Raw genomic sequence first — 19,439 nt, 5'->3', positions numbered from 1 at the left:
GAGTGAGTGAGTGAGTGAGTGAGTGGGTGAGTGAGTGAGTGGGTGAGTGAGCGGGTGAGTGAGTGAGAGGGTGAGTGAGTGAGTGGGTGAGTGAGTGAGAGGGTGAGTGAATGGGTGAGTGAGAGGGTGAGTGAGTGAGTGAGTGAGTGAGTGGGTGAGTGAGTGGGTGAGTGAGCGGGTGAGTGAGTGAGAGGGTGAGTGAGTGAGTGGGTGAGTGAGTGAGTGAGTGAGTGAGTGGGTGAGTGAGTGAGTGAGTGAGTGGGTGAGTGAGTGAGTGGGTGAGTGAGCGGGTGAGTGAGTGGGTGAGAGGGTGAGTGAGTGAGAGGGTGAGTGAGTGAGTGGGTGAGTGAGTGAGTGAGTGAGTGAGAGGGTGAGTGAGTGAGAGGGTGAGTGAGTGAGTGGGTGAGTGAGTGAGAGGGTGAGTGAGTGAGTGGGTGAGTGAGTGAGAGGGTGAGTGAGTGAGTGGGTGAGTGAGTGAGAGGGTGAGTGAGTGAGTGAGTGAGTGAGTGAGTGAGTGAGTGGGTGAGTGAGTGAGTGGGTGAGTGAGTGAGAGGGTGAGTGAGTGAGTGAGTGAGTGAGTGGGTGAGTGAGTGAGTGAGTGGGTGAGTGAGAGGGTGAGTGAGTGAGTGGGTGAGTGAGTGAGTGGGTGAGTGAGTGAGAGGGTGAGTGAGTGAGTGGGTGAGTGAGTGAGTGAGTGGGTGAGTGAGTGGGTGAGTGAGTGAGTGGGTGAGTGAGTGAGAGGGTGAGTGAGTGAGTGGGTGAGTGAGTGGGTGAGTGAGAGGGTGAGTGAGTGAGTGGGTGAGTGAGTGGGTGAGTGAGAGGGTGAGTGAGTGAGTGAGTGAGTGAGTGGGTGAGTGAGAGGGTGAGTGAGTGAGTGAGTGGGTGAGTGAGTGAGAGGGTGAGTGAGTGAGAGGGTGAGTGAGTGAGTGGGTGAGTGAGAGGGTGAGTGAGTGAGAGGGTGAGTGAGTGAGAGGGTGAGTGAGTGAGTGAGTGAGTGAGTGAGTGAGTGAGTGGGTGAGTGAGAGGGTGAGTGAGTGAGTGAGTGGGTGAGTGAGTGAGAGGGTGAGTGAGTGGGTGAGTGAGTGAGTGGGTGAGTGAGTGAGAGGGTGAGTGAGTGAGTGAGTGAGTGAGAAGGTGAGTGAGTGAGAAGGTGAGTGAGTGAGAAGGTGAGTGAGTGAGTGAGAAGGTGAGTGAGTGAGAAGGTGAGTGAGTGAGTGAGTGAGTGAGTGAGAAGGTGAGTGAGTGAGAAGGTGAGTGAGTGAGTGAGTGAGTGAGAAGGTGAGTGAGTGAGAAGGTGAGTGAGTGAGAAGGTGAGTGAGTGAGTGAGTGAGTGAGTGAGTGAGTGAGTGAGTGAGTGAGAGGGTGAGTGAGTGAGAGGGTGAGTGAGTGAGAGGGTGAGTGAGTGAGAGGGTGAGTGAGTGAGAGGGTGAGTGGGTGAGTGAGTGGGTGAGTGAGTGAGAGGGTGAGTGAGTGAGAGGGTGAGTGAGTGGGTGAGTGGGTGAGTGAGTGAGAGGGTGAGTGAGTGAGAGGGTGAGTGAGTGAGAGGGTGAGTGAGTGAGAGGGTGAGTGGGTGAGTGAGTGGGTGAGTGAGTGAGAGGGTGAGTGAGTGAGAGGGTGAGTGAGTGAGAGGGTGAGTGAGTGAGTGAGTGAGTGAGTGAGTGAGTGAGTGAGTGAGTGAGTGAGTGAGAGGGTGAGTGAGTGAGAGGGTGAGTGAGTGAGAGGGTGAGTGGGTGAGTGAGTGGGTGAGTGAGTGAGAGGGTGAGTGAGTGAGAGGGTGAGTGAGTGAGAGGGTGAGTTGTGCTATTGTTTTGTCTTAATCACAATGTACTACTTTTATCTAGAGCATTATATAGTAACACAGACACTGGACTCAGAAAGGACTGAGAAAGGTCTTTGTAACACTTCAAATAGTACAAATTACCTCAAAACCTCAATGAAGCAAAATAAAGTGAATATCTATATCAAATACACCATTAACAAGTAACACTTATAACACTTCAACTTATACTTAACACATATACTGTACATACACACACACACACACATTTATTTGACTACTCCAGCATTCTTTCAACTTTCAAGCTCAAAGCAATCATTATATATTGGAAATATTAACAGAAGTATGCAATACCGACTTGTGCTAATGTGTTTCAAATCCCATACATGTACAATTATTGAGTTTTTGAGTATTAACACTATCGATTTTTCCCATTACAGAATTATAAATGACCCAAATAAATAAATACACTTTACAGAAACCAAATGAATGAACCCTTCAAAGCTTCAACAAAGCCTTTTGTGTGCTAATCTTCTGGATTTCTAATACTTAAATGCAAGCTCACAGAATTTCAGCCTGTCAAGGGATGGCATACATCACACAGCGAGTGAACAGTCAGTTCCTTACATTGAGGTGTTGGGAGCAAGAAAAATGGGCAAGCGTAGGGAGATTTTCCCACATTGTGATAACCGGTTCAGAGCATCTCCAACTCACTGCAGAATTAAATGCACACCTCAACTCTCTGGTTTCCAACAAAACTGTTCATCAGGAGCAGCAAGGGGTCAATGTTCACAGTGATGCTGCTATAGCCATGTCTTTAGTGACTTGTGACAATGCCAAACGTCGGTTTCATTGGAGCAGCAGTATAAATCTTTGGCCGTGGACAATGTGAAACATGTAGTGTTCTCTAATGAGTCCACCTTCACTGTTACAATGTGAAGAAGCCCCAAAGAAGCTCACCACCCTGTTGCATGCCTATAGTGAAGCACCAGGGTGGATCAGTGATGTTTGGGCTGCAATATCATGGCATTCCCTAAGCCCACTACTTGTCAACGACTGTCAACAACTACCAAACCATTCTGGAAGACTATGTGCACCCAGTGGGTCAAACACTGTCCCTTGAAGGTGATGCTGTGTATTAGGATGATAATGCAGTAACACACACAGCAAGACTGGTGACAGAGTGGTTTGATGAACATCTCCCATGTCCTGCACAGTCACCAGATCTGAATATTATTGAGACACTTTGGGATGTTTTGGAGGAACGAGTCAGGAAATGTTTTGCATCATGTCGTGACCTAGCGAGTGTTCTGCAAGAGGAATCCCTCTGGCCACTGTGCAGGATGCATAATTTCCACCTTGTGTCAGGTGTTTTACTTTATATATACAAATAAACAAAGTGGACAGTTACATACAAATTTATAATCCCTTAAATCTAGACTAGGCAAACACTGATTGGCTGGACTACTGTCTAAGTGGATTTTAAAAAAATCTCTAATAGGAGTATAGTATTTGATTGGTCTCTAGTCTTTTCCTGAGAACAAACAACATAGTTGCTAGACAAATAACAATCTGTGAAATAACAGCTGAGAAATATACTGCAGTATTAGCTATAATATTTTTCATTCATCAATAGATTCCTGCCTTCAAGCTGTACAAATTCTTCTAACAATCCTTTAGGCAAAGATGGAAACCTACAAGGAACTTATATCTACACAATTCTGCATGCTGTACCTTCAAGGATCTGGGAATTTTCATATCATTTTCAACCCAGACTTAATTCTACTTTATTTGCATTCACATTAAGATACATTTTGTTGAAGATTTTACATTCATTTATCTGGCTGTAATGACTTCACTTGCCCAAACAAGACTTCAATCCAAATCTGTGCCATATCACACAGTGAGAAGGAGGGAGACTCAAGTGTGTGAGGTGAACGTGCTAACCACTAAACCACCACACCGGGGGTAGACATAATCAAAGCAAAATTAGCAGAATATGACTTGCAAAAAATTACTTGCATTAGTGGAGTTCAGTCTACTCAACATTCATTCAACTTGTTCACAAGTTCTGCTTGAGACTCAATGTGGACAAATTAATTCAGTTTACTGTAAGTGGCCACAGTCCTAGACGTAATGTGTTCTACTTATTGAAATATGCCACTTTGAATGAACAACAAAAATGCTCACATTCAGCGCGTGTAGTCATCTGTTATTCATCTGAACTGTGTCCTTACAGGTAACAAATCCTACACAATACCTAAATTTCTACCCCAGTTTACCAAAATTATCACCAGATCATTTTTTAATTGGCAGTACTGTTATAATATCAATATAATATCTGATAGTTAATTAATTGTGATTTACATGTATTAACCCTTATTCAGAATAATCATGTTAATTATGCTTAATCATGCATATGGCTGCATGCAGAATGTCTATTTGTTATTTCAGCAGCAGCAGTATGGATGCTTATTTTTATGTTTCTTAAAATTATTAGATACTTGAAATGAGTTGATAATATACATTCAGTGGTACTGGTGGATACAGAAAGCAGCTATCAATTACCACCCAGTGAAGAGACTTTACTCACTTTAAAAGCAGCATTTTTAAAAACAAATGTATAATATACACTATAATTTCCTTCATAATCACTGCTAGTTAACAGATATAGAGACATGCTAAATCACATCATAGCTATAAAGACATGATGTCAACTGTAAGGCAGGTGGGGAGGGCCTGTGTGGTGCTGTGTGTCTCTCAGTGATGCCTCCTCTGTGTGTGTGTGTGTGTGTGTGTGTGTGTTTGTGTGTGTGTGTGTGATGAAAATCTCAGATTAAAATCCATGTGTCCTTGCCATTTCATTTTGCCTGAACAGAACACAGAACCAACACAAGACACTGACAGATCACATCATCTAAATTCCTCTCAAGGACCTGAACTGAGAATTACTTAATAAACTATATGGAGGAAAAAAATTTAAATTTTGCTAATGATTATAGCAAATAGGTTCCTTTATATACATACATATATATATTTACATGTAGACATATGTCTATATATAGTATAGTATAGGAGGGGTACATACACATATATATATATATATATATATATATATATATATATATATATATATACACACACACACACACATATATATATATATATATATATATATATATATATATATATATATATATATATATATATATATATATATATAACATATACTGACATAATCACCAAAGCTAAAATGAGAACAAGTAAGGTAAGGAATGAAGAGAAAGCAGTGCTGGGCCCCACTGCAATATGACAGCGATGGAAGCTTCGAGAAGGATTTCTACCGCCTCTGACGTTGGCTTAGAGGGGAAATGCACATTTGTGGGAAAATAAAACACACACACACACACAGACACACACACACACACACACATATAAATACGACGTTGGTGAGGATTGTCATTACGGCCATACCAATTTAGTAATGACAATACAAATGGCAGAGAATGTGGCTTTATCTTGTATCTTGTCCAGATGTGGAGCTCTTAAACGTTAAGCTTGCTGAATGACTGAATGAATAAAAGAATGAATGAATGAAGCACACCACATGAATGAGCTATCTGCCAGTAAACATGCATTATATATGTTTTATATAGAGAAACATATTGTCCATATTCTTTTTATTTAAAGAGTTGAGGTGTCTCACTGGGTTATATTCTGTGTGCCTGTGTTTCTTCATTCATTGGACTGAAAGCTAGAAGACAGAAGGCACCGCCCAAGCAGCAGATATAATACCCCCTGATATAATACACCCAGCCCGTGACACTGCTCTAATAATCAGCTGAAAAGAGCATGCAAAAGGACCCACTTTTATACGGTTGTTATTTATAAAAGCCATATCATATTGACTCGGTCTAAACTGGACTATTCACTGTCCATTATATAGCTCAGTTTCTCCCAGATGACCTGACAAGCTTTTACTGGCGACACGGATATGATAAAAGGAAAGAGAGAAAGATCGAAATAAAGATATCGGCGTTATTATCGCGTATCAGAAGTGAAACGGTGACTTACCGATTTCATGGCTGCTGCCATATCGTCGTATCTCTCCGCCTGCTCAGCTAGTCGAGCTTTTTGAACCAGCTGTTCACGGTCAACCATCTTTAATGTTATGGTTTGTTTAATCTACGGTATGAGTAAAATTTTAAATATGCTGTGGTTTCTTTCCTGTCTCTTTTCTCTCGTCACTCTAATTGGGTGAAGGAGCACCGCTCTGCAGCTGTTCCTCGCCGTCTGCTCTGGTGCCGACGGGGGCCCCTTTGGCCCCTCCCTCCTGCTCGCGCGCTCTGCAGCTCTACGTCAGCGTCTAAACCTGGCGCGCGCCTCGCGCGTGATGTAACGCTCCTTATAAGGGGGCCCAAAAGCTATTAAATCGCCGCTCCGATCACCCAATCAGAGCAATTTATTTTCAAAAACCTCTTTTCTGTTTTCAACATGTGTGATTGTATAAGACGTCTAAGTTGGTTCAGATTTGTTTCTGTTTTTGCCTGGCAGGAGTTGAGGACGTTTATATTTACAGCATTTAGCACACCCTTATTCAGAGGGACTTTATATTCTCCATCAAAAACACACAGTATGATCTTCTTATTCAAGTTTAAATTTAAGTTACTATTTTATCCCTATTTATTTTATCCCTGATGAGAAGCCTGAGGTAGCTGTGGCAAGGAAAAACTCCCTGTGATGATATGAGGAAGAAACCTTGAGAGGAACCAGGTTCAGAAGGGAACCTCATCCTCATTTGGGTGACACTGGACACTAAATTATGTAAATGTATCTAAATAATGTCCTTGCTACAACAGCAATCAAGAGCTCATGAGGAACTCTTAGGTCAGTGTAGTTTCTGAGTTCATATTATCTTCGTATGATAGTTTGAGCTGATATACACTGTAATGAACTATACACTTTCTCAAAAAGCCACTGTTTACAACTGTGGTGAATAGAAAAGCATCTCTAAAGGCACAATTGTGCATTCTGAAACACTTTCCTGCTACTTATGCTGTACTTAATATTGAATAGAATACTGCCCAGAGCATCTCACTGCTGTTGCTAGCTTACTTTCTTTCCATATGGTATCCTGGTACCATCTCCCCCAAATCCATATAAGTGATACCCATACACATCAATTGAAGCCATATTCAGTGGTGGACAGGGGTCAGCATGGGCACTCTGACTATTCTGTGGTTACGCAGCCCCATGTGTTTTCTGACACCTTTCTCTCATAGGCAGTATTAACCTTTACTCTAATTTGTGCTACAGTAGCTCTTCGGGTGGATTGGACAAGAAAGGCTCACCTTTGCTTCCCAGGCGCATCAGTTAACCCAGGGTACCTGTGACCCAGTCGCTGGTTTACCAGTTCTACTTCCTTGTACCGTTTCTAGTTGGTACTTAACCACTGCAAACTGGAAACACCCCACAAGACCTGCCATATTGGAGGTGCCCTGACAATGTCTGACGATCACACTTTGGCTCTTGTCAAATATATTTGTAGATAGATAGATAGATAGATAGATAGATAGATAGATAGATAGATAGATAGATAGATAGATAGATAGATAGATAGATAGATAGATAGATAGATCTGAAATCATCTCAACAATATCAGCATGAACCATGTACAGTATATACATGAGTCCTGAGTCTCCCGTCTTTGAGATCCATTTATTTGTTTGTTTCTTTCTTTCTTTCTTTCTTTCTTTCTTTCTTTCTTTCTTTCTTTCTTTCTTTCTTTCTTTCTTTCTTTCTTTCTTTTGTTTGTTGTTGTTGTTTACACGTGTTATAACAGTTTGATTCAACCACTGAATCGCAAAAGGTCAACACACACTGGACTGTCCCGCATTAAAGATAGGTGTTTATTGCAAGCAGCGTTTCAGCCCTGTGTTTTGTTCAATGGCACGTGCAGAACACAAGAGGTCGCTAGGCAACGGCTTTGGAGTGAACATAGTGTGATGGAGTTGATCAGGTAGCATTACGGGCTTGATACGTGTGATTTAAAAGATTATATATAATACATTTCTCTGTAATCTCTTTAGATGAAACGATCTTGATAAATGATTATTAATAAATTCCCACAAATAACCGCACTCTGTCAGGATCAGGTTGTCACTGAAGATGAATGATTGAATGATGTATTTTTTTGTTCTAAATACCTCATTTTGTTGCATGTAGCCTACTGTATTTATTTGTTTTGTTTTTTTTACGTGGTAGCTCCATGATTTGATTTATGAATTTTTGATTAATAATTGTTTCTCTCTAAATAATAATTGTGAAATGTAAGAAAGGATGAATGATGCTACAATATCCATAAATAAAAATAGAAACATTCAACAACTTAAAATATTAATAATAATAATAATAATAATAATAATAATAATAATAATAATAATAATAATAATAATGCCAAAGTATTATTAATGCCAATGTCAAAGCAATAGATTTATCAATCAATCATTAATCAGACAGAGAGTGTGTTTACTGACAGTGATCACAGGTTACTGAGGTATAATATACTGTTACACAAAAATTATATGACCCCAAACATACAGCCAATTTCATTAAGAACTATCTTCAGTGTATAGAAGAACAAGGAGTCCTGGAAGTGATGGTTTGACCCCTGAAGAGCCCTGATCTCAATCGTCATTGAGTCTGTCTTGGATTACATGAAGTGACAGGAGGATTTGAGGCAGCCTACATCCACAGAAGATCTGTGGTTTGTTCTCCAAGATGTTTGGAACAAGTTACCTGCTGAGTTCCTTCTAGATGTAAGTGCACCTAAAAGAATGAATGCTATTTTGCAGCCAAAGGGTGGTCACACCAAATATTGATTTGATTTAGATCTATCTTCTGTTCATTTACTTTCCATTTTGTTCATTTCTATTTTTAAAGCATTCTTACTTACAGCATTTGGTCACACCTGCCTAAGAATTTTGCAAAGTATATATGTTTAAATATTAATTATTTAAATTAGTTGTTATTCTAGGCATTATTGTGTATATGACAAAAAATGTAAATTTAAATGTGAATCTTTTTAAACTACACTGCTCCATCCTATTAATATAAGGAGCAATACATCACACACATAATGAACAGCAAACCTGACTGATTTAGGACTGGTCAAGTCAAGAGTCAAGAAACTTTTTTTTTTGTAATTTCCGCCATATGCAGCCAATGCAGTAAACAGTGAAATGAAATAATGCCCCATAAAACACCGAGCTACATAAAGTGCATGTGTGCAAATGTGTGAACAGTGGATGATACTTCCAGAGCAAGTTCTTTCATGACACACCCTGGATTTAGACATGTCCATTATCTGGATATACAATATAGTATCTCCACTTTGCAGGTAATTGGATGGAACTGGATATACAGTGGAACAACTTTGCCTAAACAACTTGATTAAGACATCCATCATGACACAGATAACATTGTTATGAAGCTGAACTAAGAGGCTGGTCAGGACGCTGGTTTAGCGAAATGAATCAAATAACTTTATTGAAGCAGTAATAGATAGATGAGAGCTTGGATGACTTTGAAACACTTGACTGTTTGGTTACTGTGTGGTTAAAGATGCTTTTGAAAAGTAATATGCATATATCATACAATTTAGCATTTTGTTTTGTCATTTTCATTAAAACACTTACATTTGTAAACACTGACTTTTATGGAGAATAAACAAAGTATCAGCTATCAGCTCCTTTTCAATCAAATGACACTCTACATTGTTCACTTGTATATAGTTTACAAATGACTTTGAAATATGTTGATTATATGTGGGATTTTTGCGTCCTTTACATTTAAATCGATTATATTTGCCAGATGCGCCTATCCAGTGCAACGTACATTTATCTCATTTATACAGCTGATAAGTTGAGGGTTGAGTCTTGCTCAAGAGCCCAGCAATGGCAGCTTGGCAGTGCTTAGATATGAACTTATGACCTTCTAAAAAAAACCAGTCCAATTTCTGTTTATGACATTTATAATATGGAAAGGAAATTTCGATTATCACCTACCTAGTTACAATAGAACACATGGTTGTGAAATGTTTGGTTGCCAATAGCAATAAGTTTAGCAATAAAAAAATAAAGCAATAGTAACAGAAAGCCAATAAGTTAACGGGGAGAGGACAAAAAATAAGTATATGGGTATGGGAACATAATATCATATTTACAATTAAGTCTCAATATCATGTCCCAATTCACCTCAAAACTTCATATAAGCATTTATTGTCCAGAATGAAACAAATTAGATTAATTGGCTTTGTATTTATTTCCTGTCAGCCATTAAACCAATCAGACATAACATTAAAACCACTCACAGGAGACATGATTAACATTGGTTATCACATTACAGTGGTACAAGTCAAGATATACAGTATTATACAGCAAGTGAACAGCCAGTACTGAAAGTTGATGTGCTGAAAGCAGGAATAATTTACAATTTTAAGGATCTGGGTAACCTTGACCAGAGCCAAATTGTGATGGCTAGATGACTGAGTCAGAGGAACTGCAAAACAGCAGGTCCCGTGGGGTGGAAAGTGGCTACAATGGACACATGAGCATTAGAACTGCACCATGGAGCTGTGGAAGAAGGTGACTCAGTCTAATGTATCACGTGTTCTTTTACATCCCGAGGATGGCCGGGTTAGTGTGTGCATCACTTTCCTGCAGAAGAGATCGCACCAAGATGCATGGGAGAAAGGCAGAGACATTGTGATGCTTTGTGCAGTGTTCTGCTGAGAAACCATGGATCCTTGCATTCATGTGGATGTTACACTGACACCTACCACCTACATAAACATAGTAGACCAAGTACTCTCCTTAATGGCAGCAGTATTCCCACATGGCAGTGGCCAGAATTCAGCACTCTGACTGTTCTGCAGCTATGCAGCTCTATACACAGTAATATAAGATGCATTCTGTTTTCTGACACCTTGCTTCATAGCCAGAAAACATTTACAGCAATTTGTGCTACAGTAGCTTGTTTGTGGGATTGGACCAGGCACATTAATGAGCTTGGGGCACCTATGACCCTGTGTCGGTTTTATCGGTTGTCCTTCCTTGGTCTATTATGGTAGGTACTAATGACTGCATACCAGCAATATTCAATACATGCTGTTTTGAAGATGACCCAGTCATCCAGCCTTCACAATTTGACTTTTGTCAAAGTCTCCCAGATCCATTTTTTTTGCTTCCATTACATCAACTGGCTGTTGATGGCTATGAGAGCTGGACAGGGCAGTAGAAAATCCTTAACCCATGAGCAGGACCAGTATCTGCTCCTTTGTTCAAGGAGGAACAGGATGAGCACTGCCAGAGCCCTACAAAATGACCTCCAGCAGACCACTGGTGTGAATGTCTCTGACCAAACAATCAGAAACAGACTATATGAGAGTGGGCTGAGCGCCCAACATCCTCCACTGGTGCCCTGTGCTTTTCACAGATGAGAGCAGGTTCATCCTGAGCACAAGTGAAAGGGTCTGGAGAAGCCGTGGAGAACATTATGCTGCCTGTAACATCGTTCAGCATGACCGGTTAGGTGGTGGGTCAGTGATGGTCTGGGGAGGCGTATCCGTAGAGGGACACGCAGACCTCTACAGGTTAGACAATGGCACCCTGACTGCCATTAGGTATCGTGATGAAATCCTTGTACCCATTGTCAGACCCTATGCTGGTGCAGTAGGTCCTGGGTTCCTCCTGGTGCATGAAAATGCCCGGCCTCATGTGGCGAGAGTATGTCGTCTACAAACTACTGAGTACCATTTTGATTTGCTGCAATGAAATTTCAGCAAAATGGACTGGCCTGATGCATTTTTTCACTTTGATTTCCGGGGTGTCTTTGAATTCAGCCCTCTATAGTATAAAATGCTTCTATAGTAATGTGGAGAAACATGAATTACACATTTGTCAAGATTGATTGAAAACAAATATCAGGGTGGTAGAGCCACCTTGTTGTGCTATATCACACCACCCTAATGAGGATTATTTTCATATAACTGTACAGTCTGTTGTGTTTGATTCCTTAGAAATGGCATATATCTATACAACTGTTAGTTCTGGTTAATTAATTTGATTGTGCTGAAATGAACTGCAACAGAACTTGTACATTTCAGTATTTGTATCACTCCATTTGTTTGTGTTCACCCAATAAAATTCCATTTCTAGCAATATCTATGGAGTGATGAGGTGGTCTTTGTACTTCATTAATATCTTCTGGCTTAATGAAAATGTCATTTCTTCTGCCAGCTGTTATTCCTCAGGTGAAGTAAATAATTTGGTGGGATGTTTTAAAACTATATGTTACTCATTTCAAGGGCTCTGGTGGCACTGGGTTGTTGATCGCAAGGTTGGAATTCAAGCCCCATCACTGCCAAGCTGCCACTGTTGGCCCTTTGACCCCAATCTCCAAAGCTGGGATATGTGAAGAAAAGTATTTCTCTCTGCTGTAATGTAATGTGTGGCAACGATAAAGGCTTCTTTTTTTGAGTTTTCTCTATCGTTAGTGATGAACAAATCAGTGCTTGTAGAGCATATCCATGATCATTTAGAATTATATTTAGAGAAATTAACAAGGTCTCCACTGACTTAAGCCTTGATGTTGTGTTCCTGTGTGGAACATAATTCCACATCACAGGAATGCTGAGAACTTTTTGTGGTTGGAATGTGCATATAAAATTCTCTTTAGCTTCTCAGGCTTCTTGTTTTTAGCATTTTCCATAAACTGGACAATTTATAAAATGAATATGTGAATAAAACTGTAGTATTTAAAAATTAGATTAAGAGCAGCATTCTCCACATATTTCAGTTCAGTTTACGATGATCAAATTATGAATGTACAATGTTTATGTTCCACTTACAGGAGTGCATGCACTGACACACAGGGCATGAATAATCACTGAACGATTTGATGAGAATTAAAATGATGTAAATTATTAGATATAATAATTAAACACCTATGGGAGATCTTGTTTAAGGTTTTTTCTCCATCATCAAAGAAACATCAACTGGGGGAATATCTTTTACAGTAGATAGTGATGTTCTATTGGTACAGTACATCTTTGCCAAAGTTCTAAGCCATTCTGTTGGCTAATGTTGATCACAATCAGACGCTATGTCGCTTTTCCATATATGTATATGTGAACTTCCACACATAATAAAAAAAGTAAGTTCTCAAAACTTATCACAAAGTTTTACAGCTTTCAGAGTTTCTTCCCCAATCTAACAACATAAAAATGTCTCAGCTGTAAGATATATACCCTAAGGAGCTATTTTTATTTTTTTATAATTATGCTTGATATATTCTGGGTACATCCTTATGCAAACACATATTTCAACCTGTCAGGAAATGGATAGCATTGCTTTTGGTGGATCCATCAGAAAGGAGGAGTTACTGATAGGTGTTGTAAGATACCACATGGCCATAAACTATAAAAGCCTCCTTCACTGTGCATCAATGTTAAAGTAGTGATATTCAGAGTTTTTTGAGTTTTGTGGTCATAGTTAGCAAACAAAGTAAAATGGAAATCTTAAAGTTACTGGTTCTTTTAGTCTCTATGTTAGGGATGACTGCGGGTGCTGGTATGTCATTGAATTTTTATTTATTTTTTAAACTAATTTTATTTTGATTTTACAGATTTGTTATTAAATATGTTCGAATGACGCATTTGTTCTAAAATGAATTCCTGTACATTTGGTGATATTTTAGTGAGGCCAAAACTTTGGAACTTATTTCAGGTGAATAAAGCAGAGTATGTAGGTGTTGACTGTACATTATTGTACAACATACAGGGGTTAGTTGGGTCTGGTGTCTCCCATTCTAAGTATATTTAGAACAGATGATATTGGGTAGATTTAACTGCTGAAGTAATCTTTCAGTTAGACTTTTCCTTTCGCGTTTGCACCCAAGTAGAATCATGTGTGGTAAGTTTTATGTAATTTGCTACTTCCCTAAAATGCTGGTTTCAAGCCACCTTGTATCTTCTGGTCACTGGACTGACATTCTTCTTAAACAACAGCACATGAACCTGTAGAATGTCTGATTAAAAGTTCTAATTCTTATTCTAATGTCAGGTGTGTACTTTGATACATTAAAACAACACTTTTTTATATTAAACATACCTGAAAAAGATCACAGGAAATGGTATTCATGCATAGGAAAATGATCATACTGTAAGGAATATATTCTAAAATTGTTTCATGTGATTCCAGATCAGTTATCAGCTGAATTCAAATCTTTTGTAGTGAGATGTACAGTGTTGAAGCTTCTTAAGTTTAAGTGAAGTACAGGATTGAATCTGCTTAAGGAACACAGTTTAGTGAATTTCACACGATAAGCCAAATGACCTGATTTTGAGGGAACTGGCAAATGGTCTGTTACCACTGGCCCACAAAATTGCAGCAGGTTAAGAAACATTTTGCACCATGAATTACTGAAGTGTTGTACTTCACAGAACAGTATATATATTCAAAAGTCCATAATGGAGCATTTCATTAGTGAGGCTCATCATTACTTTTCTCCATCCTTGTTTAAGCAAGTCTTTTTAATTTATTGAGTTTCCTTCTTCTTCTTCTTCTTCTTCTTCTAATTTCTAATTCATTACTTTGTGAGGTGTGGTTTTGGTTCGAACTTATCATTCTTGAGGTTCATTTTATGAGAACTAAAGCACACAGTTAAACAGTATTTCAGTATTAGTCTATTGTGCAAATAGGGTACTAAAAGTAGGCTGCAACAGTAAAACTTCCAGTGTGTCATGTCATAAACCTGAACTGCTCTTTCAGATTGGTGCTATAAATCCCAGGTTTCTTGTGACTGCAATTGCAAAGGTGAGTTCTGATTATTATTTTACAAAATAACTTTTATATTTAAAATTGAGAGAAAATAGTTTTCTGGTTTTATAAGATTAGATTTTATTCTGTAGGACCGGATAAATGGAAGGACGTAGAACCAGCCTGTGGTGGCCAAAGCCAGTCACCTATTAACATTGTAACACAAAAGGTGGCTAAAAACAACCTAAATCTCTTCAAATTCCATGGTTACCAACACAGTTTCTCTAGCATTATCACCAACAATGGACACACGGGTGAGTTATTAATCAGAATAAATGTAAATGTGTAGCTGAGATCATTCTGTAAACTGATTGTACTGAAAATATACAGCAGGCTCTGTATATCATCCCAGTTTGAGTTCATTTGAAAATGTAGGAAAACATAATGTATGAAATGACCATTTTAAACCATTTAAAGTGGATTAGAACCTAATGAAAGAAAAAAAAATTCTGCATAATTTTTAATCTATTTGTATATGAATACATACTTAAAACAACATACGGGGGGTGGTGGTAGCTCAAGTGGTTAAAGTTCTGGGTTGTTGATCGGAAGATCAGGGTTCAGGCCCCACCACTGTTGGGCAATTAAGCAAGGCCCTTAACCCTCTCTGCTCCAGGGGCGCTGAATCGTGGCTGCCCCTGCGCTCTGATCCCAACTTCCTCAGCTGGGATAAGCAAAGAAAAGAATTCCACTGTGCCATAATGTATGTGTGGCAATAATAAAGGCTTCATTTGAATACTGAAATCTGTAATGTACAGTATATTTTGTGATACAAGACAATAAAACATTTGACTCTTAATATGTCCATGAGAAACCCATGTCTTTCCTTATGTTGTCATTTATGTTACCAATTTTGTGACATGAAAAGGTTTCATTGACTAGTTTCATTGACATTTACTAGTTTTACGCCGTTGATCAGTGACTATTGTGACTGGTTGTCTGGATTGGGTTGTGGAGCTAATCACAGTTTCTCTATCCCCAGTCAGGGTTAACCTGTCAGGTGATGCTGTGATTGAAGGTGCAGGGCTCAAGGATAAATACAAAGCAGTGGAAATCCATTTTCACTGGGGCAAAAATGGTGGGCCAGGATCAGAGCACACAATTGATGGAGAGCAGTACCCTATGGAGGTCTCTTTCTCTCTCTCTCTCTCTCTCTCTCTCTCTCTTTCTACATACATTTAGCATGATTATTGTATTTTAATAGATTAACAGAATGTCTTTGTTTCCACAGATGCATATTGTTCACATAAAGGAAACTTACAGTTCTGTTCTAGAGGCTAGCAAAGACCGAACTGGCCTAGCGGTTCTTGGATTTTTGTACCAGGTCTATTTTTTTGTTTGTTTTAAATAAAACATTAAACCACTTACTGTACAGCCCACAAAGCATATGATTACTTTTACAAATACTTTCATTATGATGAATATATAATATTATGATGAATAATATTATGATGAATTAAGTAATATCAGTAGACTAGTACAGTTAAGTATTAACACCTTGTTACCTCATTCTCCTAATCTTTGTCACATTAGGAAATAATAAAGCATCTAGTCATATGTCAATAGCCATAATAATAACTATTACAGCTAAGAATTAACATCTTGTTGGCCAATTTTTTTTTTACTTTGACAGCAAAATCAAATTTATTCAAAGATAAGAATTGTGCCATATACTGATAAGAGTAATTATCAATGTTTTAAGCCGCAGGTGTTATTTACAGCCTTAATAGTGATTTATATATGACCCAGTTGGCTGTTAGAGTATGATTTATTATTTCCTGATCCACTAAGTACATCATTAATTCATTATTAAGTCAGCATTAGTTAAACAAAAAATATATGACTATTTGTGGAGCGTATAGTAAATACTTAAAGGTATTGATCAAATCAGTTTGTGATGAAATTTCTTATTGTTAAAGCAGTTGTTGCCTTATTGTTGTTTATCTCACAGGAATCAGATAGCGCAAACCAGAAATATGAGTCCATCATAAATGCCCTGCCTCAGATCAGGATCCCTGGTAAAGCTTTCTGGATCATATCTCTTTATAATGATTTATGGTGTAACAGAGAGAACTAAGTCAAAGTTCAAAGGTGTGTCTAGCAGTGCTGCTCCTCTTGTGTCCTGAGGCTGACTGAATGTTTTTTATTGTTGAAATTCATTTGCAGACAACAAAACCACAATAAAATCTGTGAGTTTGGAAATGCTTATTCCTTCTCAAGATTTACTGAAGCGCTACTTTCGCTATAGCGGCTCACTGACCACACCTGACTGTGCGGAGTCGGTCATCTGGACCGTATTTGAAAGCACCATTCCACTTAGCAAACAGCAAGTAAGTTATCATCAACATTTTCAACCCAACTCGACTAATGTCAAACAAAACTGATGCGTTGCTACAACTAAAAACTTCTCACATCATCCAGACATCTCTAGACTTTCATGCCATTCTGCCTATCCAATCTTGGCTCTGCAAATCCTTCTGAATTTGAATTTCTTATTGCCCAACCTGCTGGAAATAAACAAAAACAAACAAAAAAGTAAAGAGTGCCTGGAATTAGAGCCTAGCCTATAGTTTTCTTTCTATGCTGAGGGTGCCATTCCTTTCATTTTCACATATTATCTTTATGGGGCTGAGTCAGTTGTGTTACTGTCTCTAGGAATTACGTCTCCCATTCCTGGGACTGTAACTGGCTGAGTATCATCACTGCACAGTAACGAGAAGCTCGTTTCCAGCCATCTGATTTTCTGTCCTTTATCCCCCAGCTTTCTGCATTCTCTGCTCTCCAGTTTGAAAATGGGACTGCCATGACCGACACATTTCGCCCTGTGCAGCCACGCAATGGTCGAGAAGTCACTTATTCTGGAGGCAACACTGCATCTTTCAGCACAGTACTGACTGTTAGTACTTTAATCATTACCTTTTTGACTCTTTAGGGAAAAAAAAGGGATATGAAGTCTATGAGTGGTCAGTGTCACATACCGGAGAATTTGTACGTGAAATGCTCTTTATTTGAACACCCTTTTTCTTTGTTATAGTAAAGTAAATTTAGATGTTCTTCTTTCCAATTTTTGTAGCATTGTTTTTCCTGTGAGTTTTTAATAATTTTGTAGTACTTTACAAATTGAGAGAGAATATTTAAATAAAAAGAGAGATTATATCTAGAGCCTAGTAAGCATTTTTATCTTTCTGTAACATGTCTACAGGAAAAATACCCGCAGTCTAGTACATATCATATAACTGGAAGATTCTGAAATAAAATATACAGAAGATTCTGAAATAAAATGTACAAGTCTCTTCCTGTCTCAAATGCAACAAGTTCATGCACAATAAATATAAACCTGAGTACAAAACCTTACATTACCCTGGACAACACATCGTACATGCTCGTCTGTTCACAGATTACCCACAACACAGTGTTCCTGGCTGGAATGGGACGTTCAACAGCACACATCAATGTAATGGGCAGATGTTCACATACTTTTGGCTATATAGTGTAGAATGAATGGATAGAAAACATCTTGCAGTCAAAATGCTTAAAAATGTGTATGAGTCTTGTGATGAGACAATAATATCGAATGTAAATCAGTAGAAAAATCATTTTTTAAAAGAAATAAATGGTCATGCGGTATATGAGAAGCAAAAGATGTAAGTTAAGTAAAAATGAGTAGTTACCACTGACCTGATCAAAATGTGGGATATTCATGAATTATCAGTATGGGAAAACATTTTCAGATATATTCTACCTGGGCTTCCTCAAGAGCTGTTTTTTTTTCTTACATTCAGCCCTGGAGCATCAGATTGAAGTTTTCTGTTTCTTCAACCTCAGTTGATTCTGCTCACAAAGGGTTTGATTATTAGTGTATATAGACAGTATTGACAAATAAAAGGAAAATACATCTTAAGGTGTCTTAGTAAGGTGTTGCAGCCATACAGGCTGCATCAGTGGCATTCTCCAGAACTCTTGAAGTTTCAGGAACTGCAAAAGATATTCTCTCTATTGGTGTTTTTAATTGATGTTGGTAGATAGCCTTGTCTAACATGCTCTGAAATATCCCATAGATGATTCATTGTGTTAACTCAACTCAATTCAATTCAGTTGTATAGCGCTTTTAACAATGAACATTGTCTCAAAGCAGCTTTACAGAAGTATAGAAACATAGAAAAATATTCTGAAGTTTAAAGTTAAGTTACAATTTATCTCCAACATTTATTCCTAATGAGCAAGCCTGCGGCGACAGTCACGAGGAAAAACTTTCACCACAGTTGGACTGTGAAGACAAAAGCATATAATCAGTTTAATTCTTATTAAACTGTTCAGTGATCCATTAGGCTCTTTGGATAGGTGCAGGGTCACCGTAGAAGAGACCGTTCTTGTCAGAATAGAAATGTTTTGTCATTGGAGAAAAATGTGTCACAATGTGACGGTGTATTGATTTGCAGTGATGCTTCGCTCAAAATATAACATATATATAGAGAGATAACATATATATCAAGATATCTATCTAGATAGCAAGATAAATAACCTATACAGAATGCTTAGACTGTAGTCATGTGGCTAAAACCTTAAAATATAGAATGTGTTCTTCTTGGGAATTTATTCTGAACAGAATCAAGTGCACACTGCTATCTACAGTGCTGAAATGTACTGCTGTCTTTCTTCTGATTGTTTAGAGAAGAACAATCAGAGCCAATCTTAATTCTTCTCTCTCTTTTTTTGTAAACTTCTTATTTTAGTCCACCAGATGCTGAGACGCCATCTGGTGGACACTTACATCCTTTTTTTTG

General features: G+C 38.5%; 2 protein-coding genes across 2 annotated transcripts in view; one reads left to right on the top strand and one right to left on the bottom strand.

The window, feature by feature from the left end:
• Positions 1 to 6,107, bottom strand: part of ywhag2 (3-monooxygenase/tryptophan 5-monooxygenase activation protein, gamma polypeptide 2) — a 16,955-nt gene extending 10,848 nt beyond the window's left edge. Inside the window, exon 1 of the mRNA XM_058414491.1 lies at positions 5,852 to 6,107. Coding sequence (XP_058270474.1) covers positions 5,852 to 5,938 — 87 coding nt within the window. The 5' untranslated portion in view covers positions 5,939 to 6,107. The remainder of the gene's footprint in view (positions 1 to 5,851) is intronic.
• Positions 6,108 to 13,268: 7,161 nt separating this feature from the next.
• On the top strand, positions 13,269 to 17,914 carry ca4b (carbonic anhydrase IV b). Its single transcript, XM_058413923.1, has 8 exons — positions 13,269 to 13,407; positions 14,608 to 14,652; positions 14,748 to 14,909; positions 15,638 to 15,783; positions 15,887 to 15,979; positions 16,607 to 16,673; positions 16,822 to 16,985; positions 17,417 to 17,914. Exons 1-8 carry the CDS (start codon positions 13,347 to 13,349, stop codon positions 17,585 to 17,587), a joined length of 909 nt encoding a protein of 302 aa, XP_058269906.1. The 5' UTR covers positions 13,269 to 13,346; the 3' UTR covers positions 17,588 to 17,914.
• The last annotated feature ends 1,525 nt before the right edge of the window (positions 17,915 to 19,439 follow it).

The sequence above is a fragment of the Hemibagrus wyckioides genome, linkage group LG17 (assembly GCF_019097595.1).
Source record: "Hemibagrus wyckioides isolate EC202008001 linkage group LG17, SWU_Hwy_1.0, whole genome shotgun sequence".
Classification (NCBI taxonomy): domain Eukaryota; kingdom Metazoa; phylum Chordata; class Actinopteri; order Siluriformes; family Bagridae; genus Hemibagrus; species Hemibagrus wyckioides.
Note: the sequence above shows the minus strand (reverse complement) of the source record. Positions and strands in the feature narration are given on the sequence as shown.

Coding starts and splice junctions, on each gene's coding strand:
- ca4b (XM_058413923.1), top strand. CDS start 13,347: ATGGAAATCTTAAAGTTACTGGTTCTTTTAGTCTCTATGTTAGGGATG. Junction 13,408..14,607: donor AGGGATGACTGCGGGTGCTG/GTATGTCATTGA, acceptor CTGCTCTTTCAG/ATTGGTGCTATAAATCCCAG. Junction 15,980..16,606: donor TTCTTGGATTTTTGTACCAG/GTCTATTTTTTT, acceptor TTTATCTCACAG/GAATCAGATAGCGCAAACCA.